Raw genomic sequence first — 27,280 nt, 5'->3', positions numbered from 1 at the left:
GAGTGAATACAGGTCAGGGATTGGGAGCTGTTAGAGAAGTCTTCCTAAGCTGAGGGTTTCTTCCAGGCTGTGTCTGTCTATTGAAGAAGGCTGCCACCATCATTTGTAACGAGATGGTCTGCAATTATTTTGTTTAAAGAAACAATTTCTCTTGAGTGAGATACCTTTTCTAAACAAACAACAGACTGACTCAGACTTATCAAAACCACCTCCTCACTCAGGTGGTGCTACAAATTGGAGAAAGTGAGGCTCATAGAGATGGCAGCTCTCTGATCAATGTCTCAGAGCCATGGCAAGGGCAAGAGCCCAGAATCTCTCTAAACCTATTGAAAGGTTGCTGATTTCTTGAGCTGAATGGAACCATTAGAGGACATAGGATCCAACTCCTTTCTCCATGGAAAACTGCCTCTATGGGGGCTGTAACTGTCTGAAAGTTCTCCTGAGAATATTATTCTTTGGTCTTCCTCAGAAACACACTTACAGAGGTAAAGTTATCATGGAGAAAAACGTCATTTACCTGGATACAAAACCCTTTATAGTGAGAGCTCTACTTCAAGGAATGAGAATATTCAACATTCCTACATAAAACTTTACGATTTCAGTTCTCAGAACAGATCTTAGCATCACCCACTATTAATTAGACTGAATGCTCTGAATGGTTTCCAGTCCCTACACTAGGACCACCTCAGGTGGCCCGCTGGCACATGCTTCTCTTGGAGGAGGGTTGGTGAAAGCATTGGTGTCTGGGCGCCTTATTCTACCTCCCTGCTTAAGCTAGCGGCCCTCTAGGCATCAGACAGGAAGTCATCAATCTTGAGGAACTGAACCCTCTGAAGCTGTTCCCTGTTTTCCAGCTTTCTGATTAAGAGTCAGTGATAGTCATCAAGCAAAGCTGGTGAAACACATGGTTGCTGTTCTCTAGGAGTTTACCATCTCAGACAGACCACAGTTGTTATGGACAAATACCCAGAAAATATGTAGACCAAAAAAAGAATGTACCAAAGCCACATCTTGCCCCTGGGCAGCTTTGAAACCAGCCCCTCCATCACTGCTACAAAGGAAAGTCTACATTCCCCCTCAACATCTGGGGAAGACATCTGCCCTCCCAGTACATTGTTGTTCTGTTCTGGATGGAATTGTATATAGCTTGTGGGCACGAGATGCCCATTTTTCATTTTTGGACATCTGCTCTACCATTTAGCCTTCTCACTCTGGACCCAGCAGCCTTTGATAGAGTGTGAGAGGGGCAAGAACTTAGGCATATGTTTGGGCAGTGTGTTGGTTTGTTCCCCAATCAATCAACTCCATCAGCTCCATAACAGATGAAACTAACACAGGACTATTTGCCTTGAAGGCTAAATTTTCTGATTTATGCTTGATGTATGTTTAATATGCTACAGTTAATTGATGCTAATTGCATAGTAACTCATAAAGCAGTGGGCATGTCACTGCTCTAAGTCTCACTGTCCTCATCTTGTGATGAAAATGACGGCATTATAACCATCTCTCAGGTGCTCTCATTTCAGCTCAGACATTCTGTGAACCTCTCCTCTAGTCAATGAAGCTAGTCACTGGTAATTCCAAACACATGTTTTTGTTTCAAAATATTTTTTCTCATTTCAGTTTCTAATTTGCTAAAGGACACACCCAACATAATTATGTAGTTAAATTTAGGGATATAGAACAAAAAATTCTTCCACCAAACCCTAAGTATTCTATCTCCAAAGCTCTTTATAATTCTACAGGTTGTATTTTGAGTTTGGTCACATGAAATAACTATGATTATGATTTATGGACCTTCCATTTTCTACTCAGAACCTACTCTGAATAAATTAGATCCATCCAATCCAGGGTTCAGCACCTGGCAATATCCTTATGTGTGACACAGTTGAAATGAGCAAGAAAATAAAAAGGAGTCTTTTATAGCCCTAAGAGAAATGACAGTTGAGCCTAACCATGAAGAAGGAACAGTGTAAATTATAAAAATTAGACCCAAAGGTCTTTAGCCCTTTGATGGAGACAGTATAATACACTCACTGCATGACATCAGCAAAGTTATTCTAGAAAAATTTGTGTCTAACACAGTTATGTGAAAATACAGCCTGGATATGTGCTCAGCTCTCTAGAAAATGGAAAATATGGACACCTGAGAAAGGAAGAACCATTCTTTGGGATTCCAGGTTGCTAAGGTGTTGCTGAATGTTATTGCTTATATGTTCACATGTGATGCTTGTAAGTATTTCAAGTCCTGGGAGTAGAATGAAAAGAGCAACTCAGGAATACGATTTTCCTCTTCTGTCCTGGGCCCAGTGGCTTTTGGTTCAAAATGTAGCTCTCATGTACCTTCAGAACCTGCCTAAAAGTTTTTCCTCAAGGGATATAAATATTAATCTTAGAGAACAGACTTGATTTTTTTATAAAGAAGCAAGTCTGAGGAGTTAGGCAGGTGATCATGCTAGATAAGAATATTTGGGGTAAAAAATATAAGATTATACAGTTGTAAGATTGACTGTCCATAGCAGCGGTTCTCAACCTGTGGGTCGCGACCCCTTTGGGGGTCGAACGACCCTTTCACAGGGGTCACCTAAGACCATCAGAAAACACAAATATAATTACATATTGTTTTTTGATTAATCACTATGCTTTCATTATGTTCAATTTGTAACAATGAAATTGGGGGTCATCACAACATGAAAAACTGTATTAAAGGGTCGCAGCATTAAGAAGGTTGAGAACCACTGATCTATAGTATTCATTTCCTATTTCTGAGAGCAATTTTCTAATGTTCTTTCAAAGAAAATTTTAAAATGTGAAAGACTATCTAATTGATCTTTATTGTAGGTCAGGCTGTCCACCATAATTGATCTCTCCCCTGAAGGTACAATATTCTCATTAGATTCTGTGTGTGTGTGTGTGTGTGTGTTGCTCAAAGTACCACAACTACAATGTTGATGCCTTTGAGAATCTTGACATCCAGCAGGCTTCTTGAATTAGAACCGTTTCCCAATCTTTAGTCATTTGTGAATCAATTTTTAAATTTTTTCCTCATATCTACCTGAATAGCTATTTGCATATTAATTTCCTCTAAATGAATTTTATTAAAATCCATAACATTTCCTACAGTGGAAAACAAACACAATCAGTTACCATAAATAGCAAATAACAATAGAAAGAAACAATGAAACCAGAGCATTACTAATCAATGACATTAACCTAAGAGCTGCATTCACTTTTTTATCCACTAGCATGGGGTGGTGTTAACGACATACCAGCAGCAGATAGATTTTCTCCTTGGCTGCAGTCAGTGGGACTGAATAAGAGCAGGAAAGGAAATAGCTTTCCCAGGTGCTTTAATAAGATACAAGACCAAGTGTAGAGATCTTCCAAAGGTGTCACATGCACTACTACTGGAATGCATCCTTTGCTGGAAACACTGGTTTTGAGCAATAGTATCACCTCCTAATCCCACAGGTCTCCACAAGGTTGGCACAGATAGCAGGCATGTGCAAGAATCCTGCACACTCATCCTTTGGGACCTTGGATAAGCTTCTCTATCAGACATTCCCTTTTCCCACCCCAACTCTGTCCAGGTACCATCCACCAGGCAGTGTCACATCTCACCTTTGCTGGGCTGGTTCAGAGGCCCTGCAGATGGAAAAACAAAGTGCTTCCCAGGGAGACAGTAAAACCTGGGACACCAGAAAGACATGACAAAACTGGATTATGTGGTCTGACCTCGGACTATTCCCAATCATGCCACCCAGACTCCTGGGCCTGACAGAGTTGTAGCAGATGCTTTCCAGAGAGGAGTCAGACAGTCTTAAACATTACAGGCCCCTTAATAAAGCTCATCGGCAGTGACTTCTGGGATGACTTTGCGCATGGTGAGAGGCAAGGCAGAATCTGATCCCATGCCATTTATTACCTGATTCCATTGTTAGGGAGTTCCCTCATTCCCACCTCCCTCATGCCATCCCCACCTTTCCTTCTTCTATATGTGTTTGTGCAAAGTATACTTTGAATCCAAACTGTGTGATGCCTCTAAAACAGGGGTGGGGAATGTCCGGATATGGCCCGCTAAATCATTTGGTCTGGGTCTTCCAAGGCATTAGGGGTGAGTTAAATGTTTGACCAAATGTAGCAGGCTAATTTTTAAGTTGACAATTTTATATAGCCAGTGAATGATGTTAAAAAAATATCCAAATGGTCCTTGACAGGAAAATAGATTCCCCATCCGTGAAAAACATGCCACATGACATCCCAACTCCTCGCTATAATTTTATCTCAAACTAGGTCCTGTATTCCTTGAAGCAGAATTGGAAATAGGCATTGTATCATTCAGAAAGATAAGTGTGTGTGTGTGTGTGCGTGTGCGTGTGCGTGTGCGTGTGTGTGTGTGTGTGTGTGTGTATGTATGTGTGAAAGGGTAAATGCCAACTTCTCACCTGGGCAAACTCTGGGATGGAGAGAGCAGGTAGAGCAATATTTCCACCAGCAAAAAGTCCCACATCCCTATTCTTACTGAAAGCACAGAATCACATCCCAAAATAGTAGGAATATAACCTTTGGACACAGCCAGTAAGATTTTATAAACTTTCTACTTTTTTGGTAAATGTGATAAATATTATCTTTAAAGACATAAACCAGCTCTTTAAAGACATCACAGGCAGCGGAGGTCTGTGTTCTCCTCAAATACTGTGGAATCTGGCTATGAATCCAGAGTTTAGGGAACAAATTTGAAACTTGTCAGGTGTCAAGAAAAGGAATACACATCTCAGAGATTGATATGTTTCTCTTCTTTGGTCCATTTAAGGCTTGGTTCTGCCTTCTTTAACAAGGGTCACAGTGACTGTGGAACCAGGGTCTGTGGGTGACAGCCTGGGGCCTGGATTCCTGTGGCAGGAGGCCCCAGGTAAGACAGACACTCCCCATGGTCTTGGGGTGAGCCTAGGGGGCACAAGCAAAGGAAAGGCTCTGAACCTTTTGGACAGTTTCTTAGACTTGTCATTATAAAAGGGACAGAAAAATAGCAGACGAAAGGAAAAGGTGGTAACATCAAAGAAGTTATTTTAAGGAGCGAGTGCATCATACGGTCGGAATCATAACCTGAAGCTTTCCAAATGACCCATTTGTATGTTATACAACTTGCAGGATTCCTGTTAAATCCCACTTTTGAGGGACTTTCTGCATCAGTTTTTTAAATGGTCCCCCCCACCCCCCTCATTCTTGGCTTACCCCTCGTGTATTATACTGCTGACTCCACAGTGCCTCCTGAAGCTCTTCTGCTGCCCTCTCCCATGCTACATGGTCTTCCAGTTGGCCTGCTGTTCCTATGATGCTCCTTCCTTGCTCTCTGAAGGCTCCTTTTCCTCCATCCCTCCCTTAACTGTAGATATTTTCCCCTCTGCTCAGTCTACATGTGGTGTTCATTGTAGGATTGCAGTTGTCTCCACGATGATTCTCAGATCTTGAGCTCAAACCTGGACCTGTTTTCAGAGCTCTAGACCTACATAACATTGCTTACTAGACATCCCTACTTAGCTATCTCATGGTATCCTCCACTTCCAACGCCTCATCCCCTTTATCAAAATTGCCTGTTTTCTAGTGTTCCCTGTGTTAGCAAACGGTGTCACCATCTACCATATGCCCAAAGACCCTTCCATCCTCATTCTCCTTTTATTCCCACGTACAGTTCACCACCAGCTTCTTAACTTCATCTTCTAAGCATGTCTCAATCTGTCTACATCTCTCCATGTCCATTGCAATCATCTAGACTCTGCTTCCATAATCTCTTTCTAAAGCACTGTATGATACCTTCAATGCCATGAACTTGCCTTGTCTTTTGTCTTATTTTTTGTCACTTCCTCTTTCCTGCTCTGTGCCCCAAACATTTTGAACTTTCAGTCTCTCCTCTGAGCCATTTTCACATTTACCTTTGGCTGTTGCACAAATAATTCCATGGGCCTAGAACAGGGGTAGGCAAACTTTTTGAATTGAGGGCCACAATGGGTTCTTAAACTGGACCAGAGGGCTGGAACAAAAGCATGGATGGAGTGTTTGTGTGAACTAACATAAATTCAAAGCAAACATCATTACATAAAAGGGTATGGTCTTTTTTTTTTTTTAGTTTTATTCATTTCAAACGGGCCAGATCCGGCCCGCGGGCCGTAGTTTGCCCACGGCTGGCCTAGAACATACATTCATCTGTCACACACTCTCCCTCTTTTCCATGCTTTTTCTATCATCTCTTGTCATTTATTTGATTTATACATCTCTCCTTAGGGAAATATCCTCTGCTTTAGGCAAAGTTAGGTTTCTTTGTTATCTACATATATAAAAGCTGGACTACCTCATCAAATACATCAGATATCTTATTGGTTGCAGTTATTTTTTCCTGGAGAGCATACCCATAAACTGGAACCTTCTATACAGCTATCAATCTGAGTTTGATTCAATGCCTCCTCTTTCTGATGGATTCCTTGTGTGTAGGTTATATATTGAATTTTTTCTTGCTTTATATCCTTGGTTGCTGAAATTCATCCTCCTGGAATATCATGAGGATGGATGATGCATAGAAGGATATCTTTTAGGAAAACTTGCATATGTTAAGATGTTTTTATTCTGCCTTTGCACTTGATGTATACTTTGGCTGGGTATAGAATTCTGTGCTAAAATCTTTACCTCTTAAATGTTAATACATTTCCCTAGAATTTTCCAGTGTCAATGGCTGATGTTGAGAATTCTAATATCATTTTGATTCCAAATAATTTTTAAAGAATTTATGTTTGTCCCTCTGTACCTGGAAGCTTTTAGAATCCTTTTCATTATTCTTAGATTTCTGAAATCTCATGGTGATGTGCTTTGGCAGAGATCCATTTTTTTTTTTAACCATTATGCTGAGTAGGTTTTTCCAACCAGAATATACATATTCTTCACCTCAGGGACATTTTCTTATGCATTTTCTTCCCCACCAGTTTCTTGGTCTTGTCTTTCTCATTATATTGGAGTTCCTAGATTGATTAATTTTCTTATCTTTTCTATTGTCCATTTATTTGTCTTTTGTACTTCTTTTTAGGGTTTATTTATTTTTAACTTCCCATTATTTTATTGGTTTTATTTCAGATCTAGAGTTTTCCTGGTTCATTTTCTCCTCAAAATAAACTCTTTGATCCTGCTGGTGTTAGAAAGTGGTAGTCACTTGGAAAATATGGATTGATAGATACATTAGGGCCTACTGTTCCTTAAACAGTGCATTGACCAGTCACGGACAACTGCCTTTGGTGATACGTGGTGCCTGCAATTTCTGAACCTCTCTGATATTTTGCAGCATGAGCTGGCTTGCTTTTCCATGATGTCTTTTACTATAGGCATTTGGTATTCAACCATAACAGCTTTGCTAACTTTTCATCAGTGTTCATCTTCCAAGGCATTCATTACATCTCTCAATATACTACTGTATTCATACCTGTTTTCTTTAACCTTGTGGTTTCATACATTTTAAAATTCATTATTATTTTTCTAGCATTTCAGAAGTAGATAAGGATATATGCATGTGTTCGATTTTCCATGTTTAATTAAAGCCACTAATTGGTTTTTACTAAAGATTTAGCCAAATTTTCTGATTACTGATACCTGGAGGAGAAGTCTCAATTTGAGTTCTGGTTCTTGACCTCCTTTTCCACCTCCTATCTCCTCTTCCACTCTGTCCTTCTTTTCTTCTCTCTTTCTCTCTCTTCTCTCTTTTTTGTTCTGACTCACAGATAGGGTCTCACTCAGCTGGTCTACTCTATTTGGCTTCAGAATCTTCAGGCTCCATCTGGGTTTTTATCAATTTCTTAATGTCACAGAATTATCGCTTGCTAATTTATTGTGAAATAAATTTTATTTTATTTTACTGCTGCTTAAATGGATCTCAACTTATTCTTTAAATCCTCCTTTGATGATGATGGTGGTGGTGGTGGTGGTAGTGATGATGATGATGATGATGATGATGATGATATAGCCAGTGATAGATATATATTTAGTGAGCTCTTAGCATGTACCAAGCCCAAAGTGTAGCATGTTACATAGATTATCTCCTTTAACTAACCCTGTGAGCTAGTTAACATTTGCTCATTGATAAGAAAGTAAAACTTATGGAGTTTTAATAACTGGCTTAAGAAACTGCAGCTGGTGAAGTGTGACTCTGGGCTTTAAACAACTATTTTCTGACCTCAAAGATCAGACTTTACCCATTACACTATACTACATCTTCCTGATGGCAACTGATATTAGAAAGACATTGATTAGAACATAATTTTTAATTATTAGATTTCCATAAACTGTTAGAAGCACTTTCTAACAATAGATGCCTAATGTTGACAGGAGTGCTAGTCTGGAAATAGCCACACAGGGGGTGCATAATCTTGTGTGAGGAATGTGGAGGGCGGGGGTGGTGTCCTGCATTTAGATGGAACATGGACTTCAAAATCCCTTTAAATTCTTCAAGTCTATCTGTTCTTCTGTTCTCCTCTAAACTATCTCCTAGGAATTTTCTCATAGAATAGTTAGCAGAATTGGCAGCCTGCTCCTTCATCTAATTTCATTGTCTATATATTATACATCAATGGGAAGTATGAAAAGACTATACCCTCAGGTATATTTTAACATTTAATGTTAAAATGATAATAGCTACCATCTATTGAATACTTACCATGCCCAGAAACTGTAATAAAAAGTATATAAATTTTCTCTCACTTATTCCTTATACAAACCCTAGAGGCGGAGCCATTATTGTCTTGTTATCATTCTAGACCAAAAAAGTCCTGAATGTGATTGATTTAGTCTACTTGGGCTGCCATAACAAAATGCCACAGACTACGTAGCTCAAACAACAGAAACTTATTTTTATCAAGGTGCTGGAGGCTGGAAAGTTCAAAATTAAGTCCTAGAAGAGTTTAGTTTCTAGTGAGGGCCTTCTTGCTGGCTTGCAGATGACCATCTCCTCACTGTGTCCTCACCTGGTAAACACAGAGAGATCACTGTATCTTCCTTGTTTCATAAGGGTACCAATCCTATTGATTAGGACCCTACATTTATGACCTCATTTGACCTTAAAGAACTCCTGAAAGTCCTGTCTCTAAATACAGTCACATTAGGGTTTAGAACTTTGACATGAATTGAAAGGAGATTCATTTCAACACATAGCATTGGTAGACAGTGTTTTGCCTGGCTTTAATGGAAGTATGGTGCTATTTGTGTTATTAAGACCTGAAAAATATTTGACTTTGAAGGAGAGCATCTTTCTGCTATTTTCTGGACACCCTCTCCTCTCTTCCCCATGAAGAGGGCAGACAGGTCACCTGCTAGATGATAAGACTATCTCAGTATTTGGCAGACAGGGCCAAGTCTCTTATTTCTTATTAAAATGCAAGAAGAATTTAGTTTCTTTCATGATCCTTTGTGTGGGATCCTTTCATTATCCTGATGAAGACCTTCTCAGGTTGTCTTTAAGAAAAGAACAGTCTCCTCCATATCCCTTTATCTGTCCTTGGATCAGAGATAACTTTAGTGTCAACACTTAAGTTTCTCCTTTCTGTCTGCAGAACTAACTCTGTCTTCCAGAGGCTTTTGGTGACTGGTCCATTTCTTTTCCAGGAAGCTAAAGAAACTATTTCGGAAGCTGAAAGATGAAACAGAACCTGGAGAAACTGACTCTGCTCATTCAAGGCATCCAGAGCAGTGGGACCTAGACTACAGCTTGGAACCATACACTGGACTGACTCCAGAGTACATGGAAATGAGTAAGAGCTAATGATCTTTCCTTCCACTGGATGCAGGTTCAAACATGTGATCTGGGAGAGGAGTGAGCAGAGGGTTAGGGAATTGACTGGGACGGGCACTGCACCTTCCTGGGCTTCCTGGTTACACAATGTCACCTTCAGTGCCACATAAAAGTAAAGGAGTGTACAGCAGAAAGAATCCTGGAATGAGAACCAGGAACAACTCTTATCACCAAGTTGATACTAGGATGATGCTCTCTTCTCCTTGAGCTTCCTCTCCCTCATCTTGAAATGAGAAGTTTGGTCTCTCAGGTCCCTTTTCATGGCTTCTATCATCTATAAAGCTGAAAGAGAAATAGTGAAGTCTGAAATTTAAGGACAGAGTTTCCATTAAGGAAAAGTAAACTAGTCCTATCACACTTGGAACACGAGTTATATACATCTTTGACATGGAGAGTACAGGAGAGTCCCCCACTCTGATAAGGTAGGTCTGGGTAAGATGTCAACTTTTCTTTAAAAAACCTGAGGATACTTAGGGGTGAGAAATAGATTTCTAGTTACCGGGACTCCGGTTGTTCTGGAATAGGCTTTAAAACAGGAGTGCATGTAGGACAGACTGATAAAACACAGTGGTTTTACATGTGGTCCAGAAGCCATGAGTTTTCCATTATGAGAAGTGTCCCAACTTAGGCCAGCTGCCTTCAAACGCCTGGCTACTTGTGAATAATTATGATCTTTTATTGAGGTGGATATTTGAGAATCCTCTTTCCAAGACTTGGAACTAATGAATTAAAAACATAGGACCAAGAGGTCAGACATATAATGTAAACATTTATTCAATCTAGAGTGTTGGAAAAACATCAATCAGATCCAACAAAAGAATAACTCAATACCTAATATCATTGTATTTTCATGATGACTCCTGCCTACTTTGGTTAATCACTTTTAATAGAGGGCCACTAATGCCCTTCTGGGCATCAGGTACTTTACATCTTATTTCTAATGGATATTTATCCTCTTCTGTGTTGTAAAAGTGTGTGTGTAAGTGTGTGTGTGTGTGTGTGTGTGTATTAAGGGTAGAGAAAAGGACTTATTCCTTACAGCTTTAGATGACCTCAAAATTTCTCTTCTAGCTCTGGGGATCTAAAATTCCAGGCAAAACCTGAGCTTTGTATTCTAAACTCACCAGAGAAGAAACAATCATTGTATCTGTTTCAGGAATAATAGGAAAAGAAAACATCAAGACCCAGTTTATGTAAACACATAGCTCCCTTATGCTTTTCACCTTTAGTTAAGTGCTACCTCTAATCCCTCTCCAACTAGATATTTACACAGAGATGATTACTTGTATTTAAGATGCTATTCTATGCCTATCATCCTCTCAGTAAAAATTGGTTGCCAGAGATTTGAGGCTTCCATTTGGAAAACGTTTATATGAGAAATCTTTGAGCCCTGTCTTCCAACCTCCACCCTCCAATTCCAGTCCCCTCCCATTTCCACCCCATTATCTGTATAGGTTTTACATGGCTGTCTGTCCAGATAGCTATTTCAAAGCTTTCTCTTTTGAGTGATTAAGATCAAAGACCCTTGAGCCACATGCCTTAGGTTCAAAATCTAGCTTTATCACCAACTAGCTGGGCAGCTTTAGGTAAGTGGCCAACCTTTGTGTCTCAATTAGCTTTAGCTTTAAATAATAATAATAATAATAATAATAATAATAATATCTACCTTATAGGATTGTTGTATTTAATTAATCAATATCTGTAAAGTTCTTAGAAGAGTGTCTAGCACATATAAAATCTATGTGAAGTGTCAAGTGTTGTTTCTCTTAATGGCCCTGCCTGGGTCCTTGGAAGGCAGAGTATAGGAAAATATGCTCCAATTTGTGAGCCATTGTATCATTGAATAGACAGCCACTCTGTCTCAAACTTGGGTAATTACAAATTCATGAGAAGAGGAAAAAACAACAACTAGAAGACTTGGTGATTTCTGGAAAAAAATCACACCAAGAGTATAGAGAGTGAAATTGATTCAATGGAGGAATCATTAATTATTTGCTTTTCTGTCTCAGCATTGCATTTGATACATACACTGATGATGTATCTTGCAAAATCATGGTAATATTGCTCACATATCTGTTCTTCAGCAGACTCACTCTATTAGATTCCAAAGATCAGTCAGTAGGGACTAAGGTTTATTACAATATTCCTCCAGAATATTGTACATTTCCTAACATATAACAGGCAGATAATATGTCTGATAAATAAAAACAAATGAATGAATTTATTTTTAAATTGTTTATTATGGGGACATTGATCAACATGATCATGTAGGTTTCAGGTGTGGTTTCTATGTTACAAGATCTGTATATTGCACTGTGTGCCCACCACCCAAACTAAAATCTTCTACTGTCGCTATATAGTAGGACCCCCTTCTCCCCCAATCTCCTTCCCTCTGGCAACCACCACACTACTGTTTATGTTCACGGGTTTCCATTTTATGTCCCACATATGAGTGAAATCATGTGGTTCTTAACTTTTCCTGACTGTCTTATTTTACTTAGCATAATATTCTTAAGATCCATCCACGTTGTTGCAAATGGCAGTATTTCATCTTTTCTTATGGCTGAGTAGTATTCCATTGTGTGTATGTACCACATCTTCTTTATGGAGTCCTCTATCACATGGTTGTTTCCATGTCTTGGCCACTGTGAATTTATTAATTATTAAGGGAAGGTTTCTTAACAGAAGTAAGTTTCTTTCATTTTAAGTGGCAAGTGAAGGATCATTTTTCAAAGCAGGGCTTGGTTGATGGTGGTACAAGGATGTTCTGAAGAGTTTTCCAAATCTGGGAAGGAGGTAGACTTGATCTCCAAGTTCCATTCTCATTCTGAGGATTTGCATATCAATGATAAGAGTAAGGTAGAGCATGCTAAGGAAAAGGGCTGGCAAGTGCAAATGTTGTTTTTTAGGTAGAAAGGGTTGAGGTAAAGATCTGGGATTAACAGAGAACCTTGAAGATCAGACAAGTTTACATTTCATATCAGGGCACAGGGAGCAGTTATGAAATCTTGGCTAATGCTGTGACTATGTATGAACTCTATTTCCCTTGAGGAAATGGGCAGCAAGTATAGAAGGGAGATAGTAAAACCTAAGGAAGGAATGAGGTAACACAGGTAGACTCATTAATTTATTCATTCATCAAACATTAAGTACTTAGAGGAGCAAATTTGAAGACCAGAAGAGTCTCTTCAACAATTCAAGTTGATATTGATTCAGTCAACAATCTGATATTGATTCAGTTTTGTCTGGATGAGGAAGCCTGGATTACACATGGGTTTTCTAAGCTGGGTTTCACAGAAAGTCCATCAAAGAATTCGGTAGGCCATTTTGCTGTCAATCCTTTTAGAGATGTGGCTATTTCATTTAATATTTTATATAAGTACAAGGACAGTGATTCTGAGTTAGAGTCCTTTCATTCTTTTCATCTCTGGATTACCCTCTTTGCCCTTTAAGTATTTGCTTCCAGTTATAATCAAAGGCTGTAGAATAAACTTTACTAAATGACAGCTTCATCTAACAGTATAGGTAGGCTAAGTGTGGTTAGAAGCAGGTTCTGGAATCAAACCAACCAGCCTTTGAATCTTAAGTCTGCTGCAGCTAGTTACATGACTCTGAGCTTGATATTTAAGTTCAACCAGGCCCAATTTGCTCATCTCAAAAGTGGGGTTGATGATAACAGCACTTACCCTATTAGGATGGTTCTGAGAAATAAGTGATGTATATAAAGTAGCTAAAAAAACAGTGCTTGATGTACATAGGTTTTCAATGAATATTAGCCACAGTTGGTATTGTCAGGAGTCCAGTTTCTTTCTCTTTAATCTAGAAATGGACTAAACACGGTGTGAAGCCCCTGAATGTTGTGAACCCTGGAGGGTCTTCCCACCCCATTAGTGTGAGGTTGGGTAGTAATGTTTAAAGACTGAGGGTCCCAGTCTCCCAAGTAAATCTGACTCACCCTCAGAAGCCTGAGATATAAACATTCCAAGATGTCCTTTCAGAGAATCTCAAGCCCTTAGGGCTCTACATGACAAGTCTGACATCTCAAATGTGTTCTTTTTGTCATTTGTTTATCATAACCCACAAACTTTTGTTCTTCTAGTCATCCAAAACATAATTTATTGTACTCTTGATTCAAGAATTCAGTTATCCTTCTTAGAGTCTTCCGCCAGCTTCTTAAACACACCCAAGCTCTGAGGCCCTTGGACTACTAATGTGGGGAATGAGATGAATGAGAAAAGAGACCCCATTTCTCTTTACTTTATGATATTTGGGCCAGCCTTCCTTTTCACCGTAAACATATTTATATGTATTTTTAATATGCAGCAATTTTCATCTCCCAAGAACAAAGTAAACCTTGTTTATTATCAGGATTTCCCTCAAAGAAAAGTCACTTCTGGTTTTAATTTGTTCCTTTGCCTTATTCACAGAGTCATTAGAGGAAATCTCATTTTGCGCAATCCTGAGTTTTCATCCTGTCAAATTGTAATAGAATAAGAGGTGTATTGATGATTGCATATTTCCTTATTCATTTATTTGGAGTGAAATCCAGATAATTATCCTGAAGGGCCAGGAGCTGTTGGTTTCCCCTGCTCTTTGGGTATGTACACCAAATCCTGTAAGAATTGCCCAGCTGATGGAAATGCATGGGGCAGGTCCACCTCAGGGACCAGGACATCAACACCCTTGCAGCTGCATCCCAGTTGTCTCATGAAATTGTAAGCTTGGACTCCTGGGTTTAGGAAAGCATCCATGACTTGATATAGGCCCTGTGTTCTCCATGACTCTTCTCTGACTTTGCATCAACTCGAGTTGGCTAGAAGCCTGCTCAGTATGATCCTGAGTCTTTTTTGCGTATGGCTCCTTACCTCACTAACTTTGACTCTACTAAGAATTTTGAATTCCTATTGAAGTCACTCCTCCTTGATCTACTACAAATACCTCCTAACTTATCTCCCAGCTTCCTTTCTCTCTCCCTCTTCCCCTTCTCCTTCTCACTTTTAAAAATAACTTTTCTAAAATGCAATCCAGAGCATGTTATCTTTTCTATTTAAAACCCTTCAGTGTTACTGACTTTAAGATAAAATTCAAGTCTCCTAGCATAATATGAACTGGCTCCTGCTTTGTATGCTCTTCATGATGCCCCATATTTACATCTGGTTTTCTCATGTTACTAGGTCTGAATTTGCTTATCTGCCTGCAACAAGTTCTAGCTGAGCTGTGCAGACTCAAAGATATCTCTTGGAAGCATTTTTGGTTCTCCCATCCTCAGTTCCTCTCTTATACTTGCTTCAATATAGGAGAAAATGTGAGTGCTTTAGGGGCAGAGACTGAGCTTTATTCCTCTCTAGTTACAACACTCAGCACAGTTCCTGGAACATAGTAAAAGCTCAATAAAACATTTCTTGAATGAATGTCTCTTTAACTCCCCTTCCTTCAGCAGCAGGGAAATAGAGACCCCATTTCTCTTTACTTTATGATATTTGGGCCAGCCTTCCTTTTCACCGTAAACATATTTCTATGTATTTTTAATATGCAGCAATTTTCATCTCCCAAGAACAAAGTAAACCTTGTTTATTATCAGGATTTCCCTCAAAGAAAAGTCACTTCTGGTTTTAATTTGTTCCTTTGCCTTCAGGGATCAAGTCATTAGTGGAAGTGGACAGAGTGGAATGCTCTCACTCAGACTCAGGATTTAAGTTCAACTCCAATTTCAATTCTTTCCCTCTGTACCGCCCCTCTAAGCCATTCCTGAGGGTAATGGTGTGTCAGGACCTGTGCCAGGCACTGAGGACACCAAGGCAACAAATGGGTCTAGGGGCCCTGCAGACCCTTAGGATCCAGTGGCAGAGAGAAATGGGCAGACAGTCACAAGAAAGGACCTGGTTGTCATAGAAAAAATGCAGCTAACTGCTTGCTTCGAAGACATTAGGTCTTTGCAGCTTTCATTTGACCGAGCAGAGGTGTGTGACAGAGAACTGGCCACTCTAGTGTGCCTTTGGCCTGTAACTACCCACTCACTGAACATCCTTAGGTTTTAGAAACTTCCAACTGAGCAGCACAAAGTCAGGTCTGGAAACAAGAGGCTCCTCTCCCAGCCATCAACTCAGGCCTGTTTTGGGACTTTAGACAAGACCAGGAAAAGAATCCATCTCTGGGAAAACATGTCTCAACCCTCCTGACTGGAAACTTAGTTCCTGTGACTATTTTCTGAGTTATCTACCACATCTGTGGCCCCACCATCCTCCAGGCCCCTCGCTGAGAAATCTCCGCATCACTGTTCTTCACTTTCTGTCTCCACACAGTCCCATCCAGTGGGAGGGTCTTTCCCCTGGAATATCTCTGGAAGCTGCTCCTGTGGGTAGCCTCTTAGCCTCCTCTACTTGCTGCTTTTTCTGCTACAACCTCAACACAGTCACTTGCAACCACCATCCCACGACTGCGCTGTTTATTATTTCGGAGGGTAGGGTTGGTCTTATCATCCATTGTTCAGAAACTTCCAGTCTCATATCCTTAACAAGGCCTTCGTGGGACATCCTGTCAATTTATTGAACCCTAGGCCCTTTTATGGATACGAGGTCCAGCCACAATGAACCTCACGGACCGTTTTTTTACCCACAGCCTTTCATGCCTGATCTTGCATATTTCCCTTGCCCTGCAATTCCCTGTGCCTTCCCATTCACATGACCAAACCCAGCTCTGTCTCCTCCCCTCCAAAGCACCTTCCCTTCCCTAACCTCACCCTTCTCCCCATCCTCAGTATTTCAGCTCCCTCCTCCACAGCATTTCAGACAAGCTGCCTCTTAAATCAGTGATGCCTGTTGGTAATTAATTTCCCGAAGGCAGCTTCCTCCAATTGCAAGGCCTTGCACAGCCCCTGCCACAGCATGGGCACTGGAAACATATTGGGTAAACCAGTAAAGCAGGACTGAATAAACAACCTCACTTCTAGTCAGGCTGACATCAATTCTCATTTAATGGGCTGCTAATCCAGGGAGTGGATTGTCAGGAATGGTGGTTATCCTTGTTTCTCTTTCTCTGCCTCCTCCTCCTTTCAAGTCTTCCTCTTTCCCTCTCTTGCCCTTGGCTTCTGCCTTTTCCCCTCCCCCATCGCAGGCCTATTATGAACTCCTTTCCAGTGAGGAAGCTAGGGAAATAAGAGAAGGCGTAATGTGAACCCATCCATGCTGCTCATAGGTGGCAGCTCTGGGAAACAGCTTGGTGGGAATGAAGACTGAGTTTACACATGTCAAAATTTAGTTGGAGGCACTCATTTCTGCTATCCCATGGATAACTAAGACTTGGTGATAGTAATTATACCACTACTTCTGATTTCTCTGCACCCCGTGTCTTCAAAGTGAAAGTTCCTTTTATTTTCAGATGGTCACTGTAGGGCAGATCAGTATCTCTCCTTCTCATTTTTCCAGGTTGTCAGGTGAGACTTGGGTGTTAATTCAGGTCTGCCTTTATCTATCAGTGTGATCTTGAGCATGTCATATATCTCTCTGGGCCTCATTTTCCTCCTTGACATTATATTTGGCCTTTGAACAATGCAGGAATTGGAGGCACTGACTCCCCACACAATAAAAAAAAAAAACCCACCTGCACATAGCTCTGGCCAGTGTGCTTAGTGGTTAGAGCATCCACCTGCTCATCAAAGGGTCACAGGTTTGATTCCTGGTCAAGGGCATGTACCTGAGTTGCAGACTTGATCCTCAGGACACACGCAGGAGGCAGCCAATGGATGTTTTTCTCTCATATCAATGTTTCTCTCTCTCTCTCTCTCTCTCTCTCTCTCTCTCTCTCTCTCTCTCTCTCATCCATCTACCATCTTCCTTTCTACTTTCTCTAAAATTCAATGGAAAAAAATATCCTCGGGTGAGGATTAATATATTTTGTACATTATGTGTATTATATACTGTATCTTTATAATAAAGTAAATTAGAGGAAAATGTTACTAAAAAATCAGAAGGAAGAGAAAATATATTTATAGTACTGTATTTATCGGTACCATTGAGTTTAAAAAAATCTGTACAGTTCAAACCATGCTATTCAAGGGTCAAGTGTATAGGCAATTAGACCAGATGAGTTTTTCCTTGCAGAGATGCAACTCACTGTTCAGTGGTCATAACCAATTATGTAACAAGTCACAAGCAATGCACTACTGCTAATAATATATTTTTAAAATATAAAGTAAAACAGTGCCAATGCCATCCTCACTTTCTCACATTCCTAGATTATTTTTGAGTGAGAAAACAAGGGAGTTTTCAAATCATGGCTTCACCAACAGAAGTGAGTGGTGTGCATAATCATTTTTCATTGACTATCTTGACAAGAATAAAGAGTTTCAATCTACTGGACCAGGTGACCTCCAGGGTCTCTTCTAGTGCTGGCATCTGAATTTTTACATACCAGCTGGACCAGGGGTGGGAAAACTTTTTGACTCGAGGGCCACAATGGGTTCTTAAACTGGACTGGAGGGCCGGAACAAAAGCATGGATGGAGTGTTTGTGTGAACTAATATAAATTCAAAGTAAGCATCATTACATAAAAGGGTACGGTCTTTTTTTTTTTTTTTTAGTTTTATTCATTTCAAATGGGCTGGATCCGGCCCGCGGGCTGTAGTTTGCCCACGGCTGAGCTGGACCATGCTCCTGGGAACCAAGAGGCCCAGCAGGTGATGCCAGTTGCCTAAGGTCACCTCAAGGGCTCATTCATGGAACTGAATCTACAGACCATTCAGGACCCCTAGGAACTTAGGCTTCATTGAAGGGATGGGGTGGAGTGAAGTTTTCTCCTTCCTTCCCAACAACATAGACCTCCCCAACTCCAGAAAGGCCCTTGTCTTGGGCTTTGAGCAAAAACGAGAGCAGTGAAACCAAAGCAGCCCACTGCCTCTGGTGTGCCTGACATGGTGATCCCTGGCCCTGCTCTCAGCTGTCAGCTTCCTTCCCCGTGATCCCCAGGACCACCCATGCAGACAGGAAGTGCGCTGAGCCCACTCCGAGCCTGTCAGTTGTAATGGTGAGGCAGGTCATCAGTTGAGGGAGGCAGCAGGGAGAGATGTATTATATTTACATTTTTCTAAATTGTGCTGGAACCAGGGCCCAGGGCCCAGCAGGCATGGGGGAGGGGCCATGAGGTGAAGGGGAAGCTGGGAGGGAGGGTTAGGCTGGGATTCAGCCTGGAGGAGGGGGTTTTGGTGGTAGAGAGCTACCTCTGGGCAGGATTCCTGGTGGGGATGGGCTGGCTCCAGACAAAGAGAAACCTGAGAGTGAGGGATTAAGCTGGAAAAACCTGTGAGGGGAGCAGCAAGCTTTCGAGGGAATCTCCAATATCAAACCCTTTTCCTGAAGAGCTTACTAAGAGGACTTCAAGGGTAGTTCCCCATCCCCCACCTCTGAGGGGAGAAAAGAATGCTGGCCCAGGAGCAAGCCTTGACATTAATCATCACTGTCCCCAACCCCAAAATGGGGCTTCAAAGCTGCTTTACCACAGCCCCTCACAGCCTAGTTTTGAGTTTTCCTCAGGGCCCGATGAGAGGAAATGCTTCAGTTGCTTTAAGAGCTGCTAGCAAAGTTGTCTGGACACTTGTAGCAGTTGAATTTTAGAGAGTGGGATTTGGCACAAAAACACAAGCCTGAATTTAATCCTATAAGAAGAGTTTAGTGACAAGTTCCCAAAGACTCTCCTGATAAAGTTTTATCACCATTTTATCAGATAAGTCAGTTATGCAATTGTTGGTTCTTCTCAGCTGAACAACAATGACCTAGATTCCTGTTATTTACTAAATTGTGATGGGCAAGATTTGTGTCTTATTTAGTCACAGCACTTAACCATAGGGCCTGGCACACAGTAGGTGCTCAATAAATGTTTGTTTGATGAAGAAGGAAGACACAGAAAGAATGAAAAAAGTCACCCTTTAGTGAGGACCGTGATGACAAAATGACAGTTGGACTTTATAGACATCAACTCTTATCAGTGCTCTTCACAAACCCTGACTGTATTGATTTAGCTGGACAGTCTACCCCCTTTCCTGCCTCCAGAAGCCAAGATTCTTTATTTTGAGGTGCTTGTAATCAGGGAATGCTATCCTCCTAAATAAGGGCAGTTTTCCTACAGCAACTCAAAATAATGGACTTATTGTTTAGGTAGTTCTGACAAAATATTCCATGTAATAGTCAACTATTGCCAGGATAATGCTTTATAACAAATACTTCCAAAGTCTCAGTGACTTAGCACAGAGACAGAGAGTAAAGAACAATGTGAAGAGCTGGCTCCAGACATCACTAGGGACCCTCCCCTGGAAATGATCAAGTAAAAGTGGCCTCTTATTCAAAAAAGAATATAAGAGCTTCAGATAGAGTGAGGCTTCAGATAGAGTAATAACTTAGGTGACACCCAAGATTCCTTCCAACTTCCATGTTCTTTGGTCATGGGTGGTAGGGATCACACTAGGTAATTTTCAAGTTTCCGAAGAGGCTAAATATATAAAATTAGTCTTAAGTGTGCCTTGGCTATATGTGATAAAATATCCCAAAATATCTGCCCAGCCATTAGCACTGAAGCCTGCACATTCTGTCCACAGAACTCCAAGTTTTGTACTATAAGGCAATGACTTAAAGACCCAGGAAATTCCTTTCCTTTGGCCATTCTGCTTATACAAATTGAGTCATCCTACCGGATAATCAGGCATCTGCCATCTTCTTCAAATGGCACCTAAATGCAGTTCAGGCAGCATCAAGGGTTGCATTCCAGTATTTCTGGGAAGTAGCATGAGTCACAGTCATTTTCCTCCTTTGGCTTCTGAAGCATACTTTGCTCATCATTATCTGTTATAGGAGTCCCTCTTCCCATAAATACTTAAAGAAATATATCTGGATGCCACACCCCTACGTGTACCACAGAAAGTTTCTGACATGCAGGAAATGCCCAGTTAGTGGTTGGGAAATGAATGAGTGAACAAATTTGGGACCACAGCCCAAATAAATAGAGGGAGAAGGGAGAGTAATAAGGGATGGATGGATGGATGGATGGATGGATGGATGGATGGGAAGAAGGATGGATGAATAACTGGTCCTCACATTCCCATTATGCAGGTGGATAAAGTAAACAAGAGTGAGTAAGGCAGGTCATTCATTGGTTCACTCAATAAACATTTATTGGAAATTTACCAGGCTGTTCTCTGGAAATCAGAAATGTATCAGTAGATCTCACCAACTCAATTCTCTCTAGTTTTAAGAAGCTGAACTAGGTCCATTGAAATAGGACTTTTGAGGTGGCGTTAATGCAGGCCAGTGGGAGCAATGACACAGAAAACAGCAGGGATAGAAGACATGTATAAGTGACTAAAAACACTTTGGAGAATGGAAGTATCTGTATGAAAAGAATATAAATCAGATTAGAGAAGATCCAATAATGGAAACTTCAGATGTGAGAGTAACCAGGGAGGGAGAAGGGACACGGCTGCGTTAGGGTTGAATATTTACATTTTTCCATGGTAAAAGGACGTTGAATTTGGTTGACATCACAAACTATCTTTGCTTCCCAGCTTCATCAATTGGTAGGTGTGTGGACCTGGAAAAAATATTTCACCTCTCTGAGACTCAGTCTTTTCACTTGTAAAATGGAGATAATGATACTTGACACTGAAGATCACTTTATAAACCAGGAAGCATGCTGTCTGTGCATGATAGATGCAGCTCCATGATTTCCAAGGGTTTGGAGTTTGGCTCAGAGGACATGGAAGGGAAACACTGGGCAGATTTTTCTGAAGACCATGGCCCAGACCATTAAGCCTCCTGTGGCCAAAAGCCACATTCTCCTGCCCCTTTCTGTGCCATCAGTAGGGTTTACCTCTGAAGGCTCCCATGACTCTACCCTGGCTCCCAAGACATGTCATGTTGTCAACCTGAGATCCCTTGTTACAACTAGACTTTGACTGCTTGAGTAGCAGGACTCTTGGAAGTCATTGGTCCTCTCTACATCTGAAGAAGCTAATATTTTACCATTTATGTGTGGGTGAAGAAAAAGTGGGGACTAAGTCTCCCTTAATCACAGAGAAATGAAGAAAATGCCTTGCTAATCTATCCCAGTATTACATTGATTTGTATGCAGTAAACTTGTAGTACTTAAGCTGTTCATTTCAAGCATGTTTCTTCCTGTTATGACTTCCAGGGTTTCTGTATTGAACCTAATCCATTGTATAAAATCCCATGCAGATTGAAAGGAATTCCATGTATTGTCTCTATTTCCTAAATAATTTGTGAATTTGGATCAGTGGATTTGCAGGAAAGATCTTAACAACCAACCATATAGCAAACCTTTAGGTGCCTCTTTTACTTGTCCTCCAAGTCAAGTCCAGGGGTTATGAATCTGTGAAGATTCATGGACCCACTGTTGAGAGTGAGTTTCTCCTGCCCCAGTGCTTCACTGCACTCTGTTAATGCTGCCGTTAGAGTTCTAACTCCATGACTCTGGCAGGGTTTGTTTACATGTCTATCTTCCCCACTGCATGCTCTGAGCTCTTGGAAGGATGACACAGTAATCTAGTCATCTTTGTTTTCTAGCAATGAGCATGGTGCCCAGTATATAGAATGTGCTCAGTAAATGCTCGTTGGATAAATAAACTGCATGAATGAATGAATGGTGAACGATGGATATTGAGAACCCTCTTATATTTCTATTAAGACTTCTATTGTTCCCCTACACAATAGAGAACCATGCTGAGGAACAAGCTCATGCCTTTCTTCTTGTTATCTTAGTCAATCAACACTTGCAATTCTTTTTACACTGGGCATAACCTTGAAATATGGGCTGATGAAGTAAATAATGATGACCTTCCCTGGCTGTGCTTTTTAACATAAGTGTTTATATTAATGAGTTGTTTCTAGCTGAATCTTTTGAGTATCTGCTTCCTGAGTTAGAAGACAAACTCACATCAATGTGTCCCTCACTTATGCCATTATATTGCTTATTAGTGGCACATGAAAGGGAGGAATCTTTAGTCCCCAGTTTTCAATCCCCTTCAGCAGACTGTGTTGCTTTTAGTAAATTATAGAAAGTTAAAAACAAAGCTATTGTTATTTTTATTAGAATTAGACTCTCCTAATTGACTGTTTTGACTCTAACTTTCTTCAAAGTCTTCTGTGCAAATTACAGTACTGAGAACTGCTGTGTGGAGGTATTTGTACTTGTACCTCTATCTCGCCTCACCATCACTAACTGCGATGCTTTCTTTTCAGTTTAGTTGTCTGCTTTTTTGTGTGTTTGTATTTACAGCTGGTGAAAATAAGTTTGCATTTATGGAAGGATAACCTCTGAGCATCTGTTAATGGGATGGGGGCCACACTAAATTGTGAGGATTCAGAAAAGAATGAAATATGTTCATGGTCTCAAGGGACTTACCATCTAGGGAACAAGTCAAATAAACAAATAGAGTGATGTGTGTAAGGAATTATGGGCATGATGAGAAGAGATGCCATGGTGCCTACTGGGCGATGTAGTAGGGACTAGAGTGGAGTAGTCTTTTTAGAGAAGGTTAGATTTGGGTTGAACCTGAAAGATAAATAGTAATTCATTCAGCAGACAGAAAGAGAAGGAAAATTGCAGACAGTAGTAATAGGTGCAAAGGCTCGAAAATGTGGAAGACATGGTGAGTTTGAGGAAGTACAAATGATTTTGAAATGGTTGGAAAACAGGCAGGGTTGGTCTCCAAGCATAGCAGCTAAATATTAGCCCTGAGACCAGAGCATAGATGGAAAGGAAATGTATCTGGTAAAAATAAGTTAGGGTTATATCACAAAGAGTCTTGAATGTCAGACGAAAGATCTGGACTTTCGTGTGTGTGTGTGTGTGTGTGTGTGTGTGTGTGTGTGTGTGTGTGTGTGGGAAGGTTGATATTTACATTGAAGAATTTTAAATAAATGAATAAAAAATCAGAGTTGTGCTCCATCAAGAGCATTTCCATCAATCCTGACCAGTTCATTTTATTCTACCTAATATATATATATTTTCTTTGAGCAGATGGTCCTGGAATGTCCTTGCTGGATGCCATCTTGTTTAGTTTAACCCCCTCCTCTTTGTTATTTTAGCCTAAACCCAGGTAATCAAGGCCAAGATTTTAATTGTCTCCAGCATCAGGCAGAATAGGGCTGGTGGTTATTTTAAAAGGCCCCTGGCTGCTTGAGTGAGAGAGAAAACCAATGGGGTTTGTGCCCAGGAGTATTTCCAGCCTTTGTGCTTCCTGCTCAGCATTTCTGGGGCACTTTGCAACAGGCTTTGTAAAGATTTAGTTGAAAATCAACTATGGATTCTTCCCTAATTGACTTGGCCAGGCTTAATCTGTTATTGGTCAAGCCAAGCTGGCTTCTATTATGCAGTGCACTGAGGATTTCCGGCGTTGCTCTTATCCTAATGGAGGCTGGCTGTTTTTAGAAGCAAATCTTGGTGTTGGTGAAGGCCGGTATCATTGTGTCCTCTGAACTGAATCCAGAAGGACGCCTATCTGATATAGCATTTAGACCTTTGACTACAAAGAGTGAGTCTTGAATTTGGCATTTATATGCTAGAAGGTTGTGTTTTGGGTTTTTTGTTTTCTGTTTTGTTGTTTTTTTGTTTTGTTTTTCTCCCTAAGAGATAAAACAAAACTTCCTATTTGTTTCTGCCTCTTTGTGTTGATTTGTGGAAATGCTTAGGGTACCCAGTCCAAGGAGGCAAAGGGACATCTTCAGAGAGTGGCTTCTTTTGGCCCAGGAGACTGAGGAGTGACCTCAGAAGACAGGGCAGGGCTGTCCTATCACTGCAGGCCCAGCACCTCTGGCCTTTGCTGAACCCTCTCCCTTGAGGTTGTCCAGTCCTTAACACATAGATTTACATGGCTGGGGAAAGAGAATAGACATTGTGTTGTAGGGTTAGGATAATTTGTGAGCACTATTAGCATTGAACCATCACTGGAAGTTATTTGTGTCAACAGAAGAGGGACAAAAGAGAGCCTGTGTCTGGAGAGTTTATGGAGATAGAAAAGTAGACCATCAGGGCAAGCCCAGAGGAGAAAGCTCACGTCTGCCTCTGGAGTTCATGTGAACTAAGGAGAGGAGTGGAGAGTCCCATTTTTCCTATGATCCTGGAAGGATGTTAGATTTCCTCGAGCCATTTGCATGAGTGTGATGACGGCATGCTGTATATATTTATGGTCACTCAGAAGTAACTTGCCCCTTCCCCACCCCTATCAGTCACTCCGACAAACCCTTGCTGGTGCTTAAGAGTTTGTACAGTTTTGCTGGAGGAAGTCATTTATGGAAAGAACATTTACACTATAGAGCTTGCCATAGAATCAAGATCAACTTAGAACTCTATAAAGAAAGATATAGTTATATGTATATACATAAACATAGACAGTTATTTTATAGGTTTTAGAAAGCCAGTCTAACATCTGATTTGCATTCCTTATTAATTCCTTTCCCCTTAACTTCCTTTGCCCTCATCCGCACCCCCGACTTTAAGTGAATTCCTCAGCAATGCCTCATTTAAGAGATGCTATAGACCAGTGGTTCTCAACCTTGGCTGCACATTAGAATCACCTGGGAATCTTTTTAAAATACTGATTTCTGGGCCTCATCCTCCAGAAATCCTGTTTCTTTGTTACTAATGTGGCCCCACCCCATAACAAAGAAATAGAATTTCCGGAGGATGAGGCCCAGAAATCAGGATTTTAAAAAGATTCCCAGGTGTTTCTAATGTGCAGCCAAGGTTGAGAACCACTGCTATAGACCCTGCATTTGAACTGCCTCCCAGAGCTTGATTTTTAAGATTTCTCCTCCACAACCACTCCACAGTCCCCTTTGACCTCCCATTTAGCCAGGCCAACATTCCATGGCCCAACCTTGACAAACCTGTGCCTTCTGGTGCATCTTGCCACCAACTGGCACCTGTCAATCTCCTAGAACCTGCTGAGCACCCATTGGGCATCAAGGACAATGGCAGGGATAGGGCTGTATTAGAGCAATAACACACATTGTGGGCCCAAGAGAACTGCTGGTTCAAAAGCAGTTGTGCAAATGTTCCCCATGTGTTCTCTTTCTTGAAACTTTTGCTGTGATGAGGGTGATCGCTCTGTGAACTTTTATTTTTTAGTTTTGAATCCCAGTTTTTCATTCTTTATTTGAATATTCTAGAATCTTGAAGCTTGTCCAAGAGAATGAGAATCATGGCACTATAGCAAGTCTGACCTGAAGGGAATTTAAACTATTATCAATTTATCAATGAAGATGCTGAAGTCCATTGAAACAGAGAATTGTCCAAGAGCATACAGCCAGTGATATCCAGGACTAGCAGTCCAGCCTTCTAACTTTTGTTTAGTGCTTTTACCTTAAGTTTGTGTTCATCTAGCATAGAAGTATGCAGTATGCATCACAGCCATCTGTATGTATTGATATTTATTCCAATTAGAGTAAAATTGCACATAACAGGTAACATTATTGAGTAATTAAGTGGCTGACATTGTTCTAAGCACTTTATATATGCAATAACATTTACCCTTATGACAACCCCATTAGGTGGACCTTATTATTATTATTATAAATTTACATTAGAAATACCTGAGACATGGAGAAGTTAAATAACTTGCCCTTAGTATATAGGGAAGTCCTATTAGATTGTAATTGTCTGGCACTGTGTTTGCATCAGTAAATATGTACTGAGCATCTGGAATGGATAAAGCCCTTTCTAGTGGGAAATAAAGACCTGTGAGTAGCTCCATCCCAATAGCATACAGTGATGGCTGCAACAGGCATGTACAAGGAGTGGGCATTGGAATGGTCTTGGGTATGCATAGGAGTTTGCTAGCTTGAGAATGAATGAATACTTATTGTGCACCAGTGGATAATATGTTCAGGGGAAAATCAGGAGGGCGAGAAGTTCAGGGTGCTAAAAGGCAGAAGCATGGTGGTTGTGGTGGAGATGTTGGTAGACAGGGCTAGAGAGGCAGGTTGGGAGCCAAGTGTGAGGTACCAGCATTCCAAGATACGTAATTTGGATTATATCCAGTAAACAGAGGGGAGCCAAGGGAAATTTTTATGAGTGGGGAAGTGACAGAATCAGGACCCATGAGACTACAGAAGCATAGAACAACTGGGGACAAGGACACAGTGAGGAGACTGATGCAGTTGTCCAGGTGGAAATGAGGGCCTGGATTCCTAACAGCAACATCTGATGGGCACAGGCTGCTTCCGCTTGCTTTTCACGCTGCTACTGGGGCTTGGAATGCTTTCTTTCATCCAGTCTTGCTGGAACTGCAGGCCTATCTTTGAAGGCGAAGTGTAGGTGTTTGATACGGAGAGTCTCCTTAGAACAGACATGCACGCTCCCTCCTTTGTGCTCTGCTGTCTCTGTACATTCTTCTTCCTCCCTCGGCACACATAAAGTCGTGTTGCACGTCTTTGTGTACATTTCTCTTTTCTG

General features: G+C 40.9%; 1 protein-coding gene across 1 annotated transcript in view; it reads left to right on the top strand.

Moving 5' to 3' along the window:
- The window catches only part of ANO2 (anoctamin 2), a 310,151-nt gene that overhangs the window by 262,926 nt on the left and 19,945 nt on the right, over positions 1 to 27,280 (top strand). The window contains exon 20 of the mRNA XM_059681978.1: positions 9,637 to 9,782. Coding sequence (XP_059537961.1) covers positions 9,637 to 9,782 — 146 coding nt within the window. The remainder of the gene's footprint in view (positions 1 to 9,636; positions 9,783 to 27,280) is intronic.

This window comes from Myotis daubentonii, chromosome 2 (assembly GCF_963259705.1).
Source record: "Myotis daubentonii chromosome 2, mMyoDau2.1, whole genome shotgun sequence".
Lineage (NCBI taxonomy): Eukaryota > Metazoa > Chordata > Mammalia > Chiroptera > Vespertilionidae > Myotis > Myotis daubentonii.
Note: the sequence above shows the minus strand (reverse complement) of the source record. Positions and strands in the feature narration are given on the sequence as shown.